We start from the raw sequence: 13,136 nt of genomic DNA on the forward strand, positions 1-13,136 counted from the left end.
ATTATGAAGACGATTAAAATGTGAAGCATGGATTATTCAAGCCTTTCATAGATTCATGTACAGTAATGAATTCTTCTGATTTCTGTACATGCATATCAATGAAAAAAACTTCTCCACTATAAATATGTCCTATTTATCATGCTGTTGCAACAAATACGAATGTAATATTTGTTCCAAAATAATATTTCCTTAAGAAATAGAATGCAGAGATATGAAACAGATATGTAATTTAAGATGCAAGTTACGAAAGACGAAGGTGCGAATAACCAGAAAATAATGTTATTTTATCGTATTGTCTACCGGGAATGCCCGAGACTCGAAAAGTTGATTTTGAACAACAGTTTGTAAAATATAATTGTAATATAAATCTGGAGTGCCTTGAAGAATTCGTGTACACATAGTATACGTATATCTCGGCGGCTTTTGAAACTTGCCGCCGAGACACCACTGCGTCTCTTTATGAATAAATGTAGACGCGTCTCATGTAGATGAACGTATACATAAAAGTATACGTACATAAACATAGAACATATAAAACTTATGTGTAGGTAAATATGGGTAGGCATAAAGTATTTTAAAATTTCACATTGCGTTTTTATGTATTCAACATAATTTATGAAAAAAAAAATTGTGTTAATATTTTAACCCTAATACACTGACATATTTTCATATTTTAAATCTAAAATATAAAGATTATAATGATATCATCTTACAGTGTCAGTTATAATTTCTTATGACTAATAAGCAAGTTCAAATAAGTGATAATAAGAATTACAGAAAGAATAAAAGCTTACTTTTTTCAAATTACAATTAGTAGTTTATTTTGTCAATTCTCCAAATACTTAGCCTGTAGCATTTGAAGAATAGTGGAGACAAATCATGTTTATACATTCCCTTGGAGAAATGAGCAGTCAGAATGAATATTTCTCTAGGTTAATTGTTCATTGAATGAAATAAGTTACTAAAATTTTCTTATCTTACAATAGGAAGAGAAAACTACCAAATAATTATATATTATATTTCATAAGTTTAGTTTTACAGGCATGTAGTTTGCACATAGTTCAATTTAGCAATTGCCCACATCTCAGTGTAAGAATGAATGTATATTTTAAAAATATGTATCATGTCATGTTGCTCATTTGAGAGAATGTGTACTTCCAAAATATCTTTTCTTTTTATGTAGAGGATTACAATACTGCAATGTATTAGTATTAAACTTCAGCTTATTATATGTTCTTTTATAAGCCATGATCTAAGTAAAATAAAATTCTATGTATACTTGTCTATAGAGTAACAGTAATCATGCATACAAATATATGTATATCTGGGTAACTTCACCATTAATATTATAACACATTGTACATAGATAATATATGTATTTTTGCATATCATTGGCCTTAAAAAATACAAAACTTGAATCTACATTAATGAGTTATTAAAAACATCGATTAAAACATAGATGCAAAATAATATGAAAAAGTATTTACTTTGTTTTAATTTTAATAAGTATAATCACAAAGAAAAAAATTTTTTCCATGGGGTTTGCTGTTTATTTACATTAATTATATTTTTATAATAATACATTCGTCATACAAAATCTGCTTGATTTATCACAAATACTTGCCTTAAAAGTAATAACTTCTATTGTTTTGTTTTTTATTTGAAGGAGAAATGAACAGGATTATGTATATCATATAGGCAAGAGTTATATTGGGCTCCTGATAATATAAACCTAGTACGCTGTGCCAAATTAATATGCAGGCATCTCAACTAATTTCAATTCATGCTTCTGTGGCCTAATTCTCTGCAGCAATTTCTCTTTCGTCTTTAGTATTGGCCATATAGGCCAAAAATGTATAGAATGTATTCAGTTGAAATCCTATGAATCAATTTGGCACAGTGTATACAGATTAAAACTGCTTATATAATTTCACAAAATAATTGAAATTAGTATAACCACATCCTCAAAAACAACAATGACTGAAAAGTGGATTTGAAAGATCTATTCTTTCTTGCTGCATTGCTGTACTAGTGTAGAATAGCTCAGTAAGTTAGAGAAAATATTTAATACATATTTGTCATATTTCAACTAATTGCACCAGTTCAGCATTGCAACAAAGAAAATCATACCAAAAGTGAATTATGTTGTTAGAGATGGATTTTCCTTTATTTTTCTTTTATCAATAAATAATACATTGTTAGCTTAGGTGAGAAAGTAAGTAATTTCCGACAAGGTGCGAAGTTGCAATACACGAGGCGAGATCGACATCTAAGCCGAAGGCGAAGGATATTAATAACGTAACCGAATGCATTCAAACTTCGTACGCCATCGAAATAATTTCCACCCTGTGGTTAACATACTTTTTTTTCGTAACAAGTGAGGAAAAGTATACTTTTCCATACATGTTCCGGCGGGATGAAAACGTTTTACTTTCCCCCCATTAGTGGGCAAAACATCATTTTCATTCCTCAAGACAGGCATGAAAATCTGTATTTTCACTTTAAGTATTACGAAAAAATTATAGATTTAATAAAATTGATAAGAATGAGCACATCTACATATTGGAAACCATTAAAAAATTATTAAAAGCCTTTTGAAAGTTAAGGGAGGACAGCATTCGATTGTCGACAAACCTGAAACAATGAACAAGAACCCATTATTAGTATAAATTTAATTAAACATTAAAAAAATGAATTAAATCATAATACTTCAGTTGGTAGTGCATGTAATAAGTAATCACAAAATCATTCGGGTGATTTTAAGTCATCATATGAATTTATCAAAATTATTTATTAAATTCTCGCCACGTGCTAACAGCACATGATGGAAATTAATGATTTACTTCAAATATTTAACGATTGAAAACAAATAATGATTTACTGGTAAATTATTTTACGTAAATTTTTGTTTAATATAGACGAGAATATTTATATAATTCAGTTTAATCGAAAACTTACATTGGCTCATTGGAAACAGCGCGTCTAACACGCTCGCACCGTCTCGTTCAGTCTCGATTAAGCATGGCAGACTTTTCTAACTGCTTCTTAACTCTGCTTAACTAACTCTAACTATAACAAGCTTTGGCTTTAACGGAAATAACGGTATGCAGCGCCATAGCGGAAGTGGGATCTGAGAATGCCCTAAAAAGCGCTAGTGCTGCTAGTGTGTGTAAACGCCAGGTATGGCTTTTCCTAACTTTTCGATGCATTTAGGAACCGCTTTAAAAAGACACCAGGGGCACGATTCTTGAAGGTAGTGGGTCAATTGTCCTACTTTTCTCTAGTGACAAGATGGCGTCGACGGTAACACTTTCCATGAGGTGAACACAATCTATGTTGTCAAATGAATTGCAGAAAATATAGGGCTTAAAGATCAGTCATGTGTTTCCGGTGGGTACAGTGTAGCGAAAAGAATATCATGAACTGTCAAAATTCGAAGATTTTGAAGACGATAATAATATTTATAAATATTTATGGAATGTTCATTTATTCAAATTAAGAGGAGAATTATAGGAAAAACACAATTTCAGATGAGTAACTCAATTCACATAAAAATAAAATAAAAGTTTACTCTAAATAAAGAATGTTTACTTTGCCTTAATTTTACTTTTTAAAGATAAAGCGCATGGAATAATTGGTTTTTATTCACATATTATGGGTCTGACTCTTTTATTGAGATTATATAAAGAAGCACTTTAGCTTATCGTACAAGGATAAAAGGACAGGTAACCTTGTTTTCAATTATAGTCATACAGTATAAATACCTTCACTTCTAAATAATTTACAGCGGATATAGAAGATAATTGTTGTTGCTCCTGTTCCCCCCAGCAGAGCATCAGTATATACAGAGCGGCTAAGCACAAATCATTAACTGATGTACCATAGTTTGCTTAATGGGATAATCCACCAACATTTTATAGAGCCATGATCGAAGTTGAAAAATATACAAAGTTAAAACTTTAAAAAAAGAATACATATGTTGAGCAATTATTCAGATGGCTTAACATTAGTGGTATGAAAATGGATACATTCATAAATTAGCTTTTTATAAAAATGTTAACTTTAAGATATAATTTTGAGACACATTACTCTAACAATGTCAGTAGGGAAGTGCTATTCAGTGGTCTAGGGATACATTATACATATGATAACTAAATATTTTGTTGATGTAGGGTGAAATATGAGAGTTTTCATACGTATTTCAAAAGTGTTGCAGAGGTTTTCTCTCTACTATAAATTTTATTTATTTTTTATAGAATTGAGGATGGAATTGCTGTAAATATATTGTCTATCATATTTTATGGAGCAAAGCTGTACGCAGCAAACCTATGTTAAAGTTATGGTATAATTGGAGAATACAGATTCTACAACAAAGGACATAGTAGTGGAGAAACTGCGTGAATTTATTCCTATTTGCTATAATCAATTAATTATTCCCTTCGCAGTACCCAGTATTTGAGTAGCGGTAAGTTATTGTAGTTAGAAAAGTATTATTCTTATTATTTCTTTTTTAATTCTCTTATTTTAGATACTATGAGCGCACAAGGTTAAAGCTGATAAGTTTGAAAATATTAAACGTGATTCACAAAAGATACCGGTATGTAATGATTCTATACAGAAATGAAACCTCCATTTTTGTCAATACTTCTTTTTTTATAGGTTTATATCTTAAATCTAGTTTGTGTAAACTATTCAATATATTGATACAGCTCATCAAGAAATAAGGTATTAAAATGAAAGGGAAGAATCAAAAAGATGTAAGGATAAGAAACAACAAAATTTATTTTATATCTTATACCTTAGAAGAGATATATATAAAAAAGAAAATAGTTAGAAATGAACACTGACAAAAGGGAGATTATAATATTTTTAAGGAAAAATGTATCTGGAGTTGAAGAGAAAAAGAGATCGACAGATTAAAGGAAAATATTAAAAAATGTAATAGGAAGAAATGAGAAGAGCAAATAAGAGATAGCTAGATACAGGGAGGGGGAGGGGGATATTATATAGAGCTTTATAGTTTACATGTTGCAACACGAAGAAGTACAAGAATGATGGAATGGAATAGAAAAGGATGGATCAGAAGGGAAGAAGGATTAGATGTAGATTGACGAAGCAACGGGTGGAATATGAAATTAAGGATACATTACTGTATTGAAAATAGAACGAAATAAATAGAATGACAAACGGTTGTAAGGTGTAGGCTACATAGTGAACGAAATATAAGAAAGTTGATGCTGTGTGCAGGGAAAGCAGGAATGAAAATTGAGAGAGCTCTTGGCAAAAATGTTGTTAGAAGGGAGGATTAGACTTAAAAATAAAAGTGAGGAAACTATTAAGAGAAGAGGAAAGAATTGATGGATAGAAAAATCATACATGTAATTAGTATAGTAGATACAATAATATAGAAAGAAACAGTTGTAGATGCAAGTATGAATGGAAAATATTGAATAAAAGATTATGTATAAGCGTAATGAAACAATTGGAAAATAAATACATCAGTAGATTGTATGTACATAAAGTATTAATTTATTTTTTTAGAAGGAGAATCTTTATAACTCTTTGTAGGAGCTAGTAGAATTTATATAAATGCAATTGAAACTTATGTTACAATGGAGTAAATCAAAGTTAAAAATAACTATATTGAATAGCCTGACGAAAAACTTCTTTACTATATTTATAAATGGAATTATTTTCATGCTAATTAAAATTTTATTTCAGATTGAATGAATCCTTGATTAAAATATCTCTAATTTTTTTCATTAAAAGTTTGTTCTGATATACTGATGTAGATAAAAACTCGTCAATTTGTCTAATTTTTGACTCATCGCTCATTGTTTGTAATCTATTTAATTTTTCCCAGCTTTCCTTTAACCATAAATCAAAATTTGTTGTACACTTCCGTCTGTTGGTGGTAGTAATAACCAAACCATTATTTAGTTGGCTTATTTGTATAACCGTTTTGATGATCAAGTCTTTTAATTTCACTGCAGATTTAAAAATATTTTAACTTTGTGTTTAATAATAGATGAAAAGATTACTTACATATAAATTTATAAAGTGTTGGCCTATGTCTCATCATCTCGTTTAAAGACTTATGATAGCGTTCTTGATTGTTGTTCGTTCGCCGTTCACATTGAAAAAAGCTAAGTACATTGGCATCGACTTTTTTCATCCAGAAATCCTCAATATATCTTATTAGCTTTATAAATTGAACGATTTCTTTTAAATCATTACTGGCGTTAATGTTATTTTTTATGATTTCAAATCCAGTTTTAATGTAGGATGAAGGCAGCAGTGGTAAATTAAACAATTTCCTTAATAGAAAAATTCCCTTTATGTGAACTTTTACTGATTTCCCTTTTAAAATACTGTAGATTTTTAATTTCTTTGCGTATTTCCTAACATTCTGAAAGCAAAAATATTAGTTCCGGTTGCTTAGGTTTAACACATAAAAGTTATACTTACATACACATAATGAAAATAACATCCCATTAATGTACAGTGTGGAAAAACAGTTTTTATTGCATTTTGGAGTGCAAATTCGTAATCAGAAATTATCTTGGAAACGTTTAAATCTTTAAGAACAGAATCCTTTAAATACCTAAATAACCGAATATATTCGATTTCAGTTCTTCCGCTCATTAAAACCCATATACACGGTAGAAACTTAAATATTTAAAATTCATTAATTAATTGAATTGAATTATAAAGTTGAAAAAGGGTCGGTATTGCATACAAAAATATAACATTACTTTATTATTTATTCTACCCATAATTGTCACCAATTGAGAAATTCCAATTAATTTGGGCATTGAATAAAATGTTCCATCAATGCTATATTCATCACTTTTCACAAACATTCTTATCAATTTAACGTCATATAAAATTACTTGACAAGATGCGTCTAATTGTACAACATCAATTGCGATGTAGTGATTTTCTTTATCAATATTAAATTGTAAGGCTTGCATCCATATTTCATTCATCTGAATGAGACCTATATCACTCAGTTTCTTTGGATTAAAAGGACAAGTTTGATGTCTTTTCCGTTTTAGAGTACTTCTTAAATATTTCAAACTTAGAAATTTGGATGCTTCGATATGTCTATATTTCAATTAATTGAGGAAAAAATGAACCATTGAAAAAAAATTTGAATGTACGTAGTGTTACAATTATATTTTATAGTTTATATTGTCAGCTTACTCTTTAGATTTATAGTCATAAGCCTCTTTAAGCGAAATAGGGACAGTTTTCACGCAATGGTATAGATCCTCACGAAACGAGGCGCTTTTTAAAAACTTTCTATCTTTATCGTGATTATGATTTTTAATGGGATAAAATTGATTTCGTACTAATTTCCCGCTTCCGCGGCATTCACGCAATTTGCATTTCAGGTAACTACCAAAAGAAAAATTATATTAAATATTTGCTTTCATTATTCTTAAAAACATAAGTATATACTTACGTTACTTCATTTCCAGCTTTGTCTATTTTCTTCACGTTTTTGTAATAACAAAAACCATCGTCATATATAATTTTTGTCGTTTTATAATGGTTCATTTTGGTAAAGATGAGAAATTGCGCTGACTATTCTAATAAGTTGACACATATTATGACAATTTCCAATGCGCTTATAAACAAATGATATGTGCGAAACTTGCAATTGTCATAATATGTGTCAACTTATTAGAATAATCAGCGCAATTTCTCATCTTTACCAAAATGAACCATTATAAAACGACAAAAATTATATATGACGATGGTTTTTGTTATTACAAAAACGTGAAGAAAATAGACAAAGCTGGAAATGAAGTAACGTAAGTATATACTTATGTTTTTAAGAATAATGAAAGCAAATATTTAATATAATTTTTCTTTTGGTAGTTACCTGAAATGCAAATTGCGTGAATGCCGCGGAAGCGGGAAATTAGTACGAAATCAATTTTATCCCATTAAAAATCATAATCACGATAAAGATAGAAAGTTTTTAAAAAGCGCCTCGTTTCGTGAGGATCTATACCATTGCGTGAAAACTGTCCCTATTTCGCTTAAAGAGGCTTATGACTATAAATCTAAAGAGTAAGCTGACAATATAAACTATAAAATATAATTGTAACACTACGTACATTCAAATTTTTTTTCAATGGTTCATTTTTTCCTCAATTAATTGAAATATAGACATATCGAAGCATCCAAATTTCTAAGTTTGAAATATTTAAGAAGTACTCTAAAACGGAAAAGACATCAAACTTGTCCTTTTAATCCAAAGAAACTGAGTGATATAGGTCTCATTCAGATGAATGAAATATGGATGCAAGCCTTACAATTTAATATTGATAAAGAAAATCACTACATCGCAATTGATGTTGTACAATTAGACGCATCTTGTCAAGTAATTTTATATGACGTTAAATTGATAAGAATGTTTGTGAAAAGTGATGAATATAGCATTGATGGAACATTTTATTCAATGCCCAAATTAATTGGAATTTCTCAATTGGTGACAATTATGGGTAGAATAAATAATAAAGTAATGTTATATTTTTGTATGCAATACCGACCCTTTTTCAACTTTATAATTCAATTCAATTAATTAATGAATTTTAAATATTTAAGTTTCTACCGTGTATATGGGTTTTAATGAGCGGAAGAACTGAAATCGAATATATTCGGTTATTTAGGTATTTAAAGGATTCTGTTCTTAAAGATTTAAACGTTTCCAAGATAATTTCTGATTACGAATTTGCACTCCAAAATGCAATAAAAACTGTTTTTCCACACTGTACATTAATGGGATGTTATTTTCATTATGTGTATGTAAGTATAACTTTTATGTGTTAAACCTAAGCAACCGGAACTAATATTTTTGCTTTCAGAATGTTAGGAAATACGCAAAGAAATTAAAAATCTACAGTATTTTAAAAGGGAAATCAGTAAAAGTTCACATAAAGGGAATTTTTCTATTAAGGAAATTGTTTAATTTACCACTGCTGCCTTCATCCTACATTAAAACTGGATTTGAAATCATAAAAAATAACATTAACGCCAGTAATGATTTAAAAGAAATCGTTCAATTTATAAAGCTAATAAGATATATTGAGGATTTCTGGATGAAAAAAGTCGATGCCAATGTACTTAGCGTTTTTCAATGTGAACGGCGAACGAACAACAATCAAGAACGCTATCATAAGTCTTTAAACGAGATGATGAGACATAGGCCAACACTTTATAAATTTATATGTAAGTAATCTTTTCATCTATTATTAAACACAAAGTTAAAATATTTTTAAATCTGCAGTGAAATTAAAAGACTTGATCATCAAAACGGTTATACAAATAAGCCAACTAAATAATGGTTTGGTTATTACTACCAACAACAGACGGAAGTGTACAACAAATTTTGATTTATGGTTAAAGGAAAGCTGGGAAAAATTAAATAGATTACAAACAATGAGCGATGAGTCAAAAATTAGACAAATTGACGAGTTTTTATCTACATCAGTATATCAGAACAAACTTTTAATGAAAAAAATTAGAGATATTTTAATCAAGGATTCATTCAATCTGAAATAAAATTTTAATTAGCATGAAAATAATTCCATTTATAAATATAGTAAAGAAGTTTTTCGTCAGGCTATTCAATATAGTTATTTTTAACTTTGATTTACTCCATTGTAACATAAGTTTCAATTGCATTTATATAAATTCTACTAGCTCCTGCAAAGAGTTATAAAGATTCTCCTTCTAAAAAAATAAATTAATACTTTATGTACATACAATCTACTGATGTATTTATTTTCCAATTGTTTCATTACGCTTATACATAATCTTTTATTCAATATTTTCCATTCATACTTGCATCTACAACTGTTTCTTTCTATATTATTGTATCTACTATACTAATTACATGTATGATTTTTCTATCCATCAATTCTTTCCTCTTCTCTTAATAGTTTCCTCACTTTTATTTTTAAGTCTAATCCTCCCTTCTAACAACATTTTTGCCAAGAGCTCTCTCAATTTTCATTCCTGCTTTCCCTGCACACAGCATCAACTTTCTTATATTTCGTTCACTATGTAGCCTACACCTTACAACCGTTTGTCATTCTATTTATTTCGTTCTATTTTCAATACAGTAATGTATCCTTAATTTCATATTCCACCCGTTGCTTCGTCAATCTACATCTAATCCTTCTTCCCTTCTGATCCATCCTTTTCTATTCCATTCCATCATTCTTGTACTTCTTCGTGTTGCAACATGTAAACTATAAAGCTCTATATAATATCCCCCTCCCCCTCCCTGTATCTAGCTATCTCTTATTTGCTCTTCTCATTTCTTCCTATTACATTTTTTAATATTTTCCTTTAATCTGTCGATCTCTTTTTCTCTTCAACTCCAGATACATTTTTCCTTAAAAATATTATAATCTCCCTTTTGTCAGTGTTCATTTCTAACTATTTTCTTTTTTATATATATCTCTTCTAAGGTATAAGATATAAAATAAATTTTGTTGTTTCTTATCCTTACATCTTTTTGATTCTTCCCTTTCATTTTAATACCTTATTTCTTGATGAGCTGTATCAATATATTGAATAGTTTACACAAACTAGATTTAAGATATAAACCTATAAAAAAAGAAGTATTGACAAAAATGGAGGTTTCATTTCTGTATAGAATCATTACATACCGGTATCTTTTGTGAATCACGTTTAATATTTTCAAACTTATCAGCTTTAACCTTGTGCGCTCATAGTATCTAAAATAAGAGAATTAAAAAAGAAATAATAAGAATAATACTTTTCTAACTACAATAACTTACCGCTACTCAAATACTGGGTACTGCGAAGGGAATAATTAATTGATTATAGCAAATAGGAATAAATTCACGCAGTTTCTCCACTACTATGTCCTTTGTTGTAGAATCTGTATTCTCCAATTATACCATAACTTTAACATAGGTTTGCTGCGTACAGCTTTGCTCCATAAAATATGATAGACAATATATTTACAGCAATTCCATCCTCAATTCTATAAAAAATAAATAAAATTTATAGTAGAGAGAAAACCTCTGCAACACTTTTGAAATACGTATGAAAACTCTCATATTTCACCCTACATCAACAAAATATTTAGTTATCATATGTATAATGTATCCCTAGACCACTGAATAGCACTTCCCTACTGACATTGTTAGAGTAATGTGTCTCAAAATTATATCTTAAAGTTAACATTTTTATAAAAAGCTAATTTATGAATGTATCCATTTTCATACCACTAATGTTAAGCCATCTGAATAATTGCTCAACATATGTATTCTTTTTTTAAAGTTTTAACTTTGTATATTTTTCAACTTCGATCATGGCTCTATAAAATGTTGGTGGATTATCCCATTAAGCAAACTATGGTACATCAGTTAATGATTTGTGCTTAGCCGCTCTGTATATACTGATGCTCTGCTGGGGGGAACAGGAGCAACAACAATTATCTTCTATATCCGCTGTAAATTATTTAGAAGTGAAGGTATTTATACTGTATGACTATAATTGAAAACAAGGTTACCTGTCCTTTTATCCTTGTACGATAAGCTAAAGTGCTTCTTTATATAATCTCAATAAAAGAGTCAGACCCATAATATGTGAATAAAAACCAATTATTCCATGCGCTTTATCTTTAAAAAGTAAAATTAAGGCAAAGTAAACATTCTTTATTTAGAGTAAACTTTTATTTTATTTTTATGTGAATTGAGTTACTCATCTGAAATTGTGTTTTTCCTATAATTCTCCTCTTAATTTGAATAAATGAACATTCCATAAATATTTATAAATATTATTATCGTCTTCAAAATCTTCGAATTTTGACAGTTCATGATATTCTTTTCGCTACACTGTACCCACCGGAAACACATGACTGATCTTTAAGCCCTATATTTTCTGCAATTCATTTGACAACATAGATTGTGTTCACCTCATGGAAAGTGTTACCGTCGACGCCATCTTGTCACTAGAGAAAAGTAGGACAATTGACCCACTACCTTCTTGAAACTGGGGACGGCGACACACTTTACCACCCTTTAGAGTAACTTTTCGTCTACAAGGTTGGCAGTACTGAGAGCACAAAGAGTTTTATTCAAGATAGGATCCCTATAGCCCTTTCTGCAACTACTAACACATACAAGGTACATACATATGTTTTTGACAGGATGAGATTAATGGGATCCCTCACGCTTGCTTTACCGACAGTACAAGTCAATAAACAATTAGTTTAATAAAATTCAAATGCGAAGCAAATTGAACAATCGGGCGTTTGTTGGAGAATGTGCCAGTCCTAACGAGTCAAACGAACTTAAAAACACTCAAATTAGTTGAAAAATAACGCTGTACCATTGTGCCGCGTTCTTGAAGAGAGGTTACTTTTGGTTATTTCCACTTCAAGAACGCGGGACAGTGGTACAGCGTTATTCTTCATCCGATTTGAGTTTTTTAAAGCTCGAATGACGCGTTAGAATTGGCACCTTTTCATAAAGAAGCCCGTTTTTCCAATTTGCTTCGCATTTGACTTAATTTATTAAACGAATTGTTTATTGACTTGTACTGTCAGTAAAGTAGGCGCGAGGGATCCCGTTAATCTCATCCTGTCAAAAACACATGTATGTACCTTGTACGTATTAGTAGTTGCAGAAAATGGCTATATAGTCCGTGCACACCAACACAATGACAGTGAGATAAGAATGTATATTGGTGTATATGCATACTATCAGCGCAAACTATCGGTCAATTTTCGCAGTTTTTGAGTGTAATTTATTTATACGTATATAGTTACACATTGACACTTCTCTATCATTGTGTTGATGTGCACGGTCCCTATAATGTAGTATATCATTTTTCATGTAAAGTACAGAGTAAAGTTAGCCAAATTGTAAAAGAACCAATTTCCCGCTGTGTATGTGTACAGAGTGGTACATACAGAGTGATCAGTGATGCTAGCCGAGCAACACACGCGCGTGATTCAATTTTCCATTATATACTCTCTCTATTTAGTTTAATGCCAATTAGGAAGCTTTAAAAGTTAAATGTTGTAGAAATAAAACTAAACTCAGATTTATTAAAGTAAGTACCTAGTATTATTAGATAAT

The 13,136-nt window shown here is 29.8% G+C and overlaps 2 protein-coding genes and 3 long non-coding RNA genes across 5 annotated transcripts; 2 read left to right on the top strand and 3 right to left on the bottom strand.

Moving 5' to 3' along the window:
• Window positions 1–2,140: 2,140 nt before the first annotated feature.
• LOC136781930 (uncharacterized) lies at window positions 2,141–3,122 on the bottom strand. The gene is made up of 2 exons (XR_010824036.1): window positions 2,959–3,122; window positions 2,141–2,634 (listed from the first exon to the last, which is right to left on the bottom strand). It is a non-coding gene; the product is annotated as an uncharacterized lncRNA (long non-coding RNA).
• A 173-nt stretch (window positions 3,123–3,295) lies between these two features.
• Window positions 3,296–5,835, top strand: LOC136781945 (uncharacterized). The gene is made up of 5 exons (XR_010824040.1): window positions 3,296–3,725; window positions 3,788–4,012; window positions 4,257–4,465; window positions 4,529–4,597; window positions 4,660–5,835. It is a non-coding gene; the product is annotated as an uncharacterized lncRNA (long non-coding RNA).
• A 10-nt stretch (window positions 5,836–5,845) lies between these two features.
• On the bottom strand, window positions 5,846–6,815 carry LOC136780559 (uncharacterized). The gene is made up of 5 exons (XM_066739012.1): window positions 6,756–6,815; window positions 6,469–6,669; window positions 6,046–6,409; window positions 5,931–5,987; window positions 5,846–5,868 (listed from the first exon to the last, which is right to left on the bottom strand). Exons 1-5 carry the CDS (start codon window positions 6,813–6,815, stop codon window positions 5,846–5,848), a joined length of 705 nt encoding a protein of 234 aa, XP_066595109.1.
• Window positions 6,816–7,725: 910 nt separating this feature from the next.
• LOC136780567 (uncharacterized) lies at window positions 7,726–9,539 on the top strand. Its single transcript, XM_066739024.1, has 7 exons — window positions 7,726–7,820; window positions 7,888–8,082; window positions 8,182–8,533; window positions 8,620–8,820; window positions 8,880–9,243; window positions 9,302–9,464; window positions 9,506–9,539. The coding sequence occupies exons 1-7, from the start codon at window positions 7,726–7,728 to the stop codon at window positions 9,537–9,539; spliced, it is 1,404 nt and encodes a 467-aa protein (XP_066595121.1).
• A 26-nt stretch (window positions 9,540–9,565) lies between these two features.
• Window positions 9,566–12,050, bottom strand: LOC136781941 (uncharacterized). Its single transcript, XR_010824039.1, has 5 exons — window positions 11,564–12,050; window positions 11,277–11,501; window positions 10,824–11,032; window positions 10,692–10,760; window positions 9,566–10,629 (listed from the first exon to the last, which is right to left on the bottom strand). It is a non-coding gene; the product is annotated as an uncharacterized lncRNA (long non-coding RNA).
• Between the last annotated feature and the right edge of the window lie 1,086 nt (window positions 12,051–13,136).

This window comes from Prorops nasuta, unplaced genomic scaffold (assembly GCF_024137725.1).
Source record: "Prorops nasuta isolate Cenicafe-Biocafe unplaced genomic scaffold, Cenicafe_Pnas_1.2 PNAS00002, whole genome shotgun sequence".
Taxonomy (NCBI): Eukaryota; Metazoa; Arthropoda; class Insecta; order Hymenoptera; family Bethylidae; genus Prorops; species Prorops nasuta.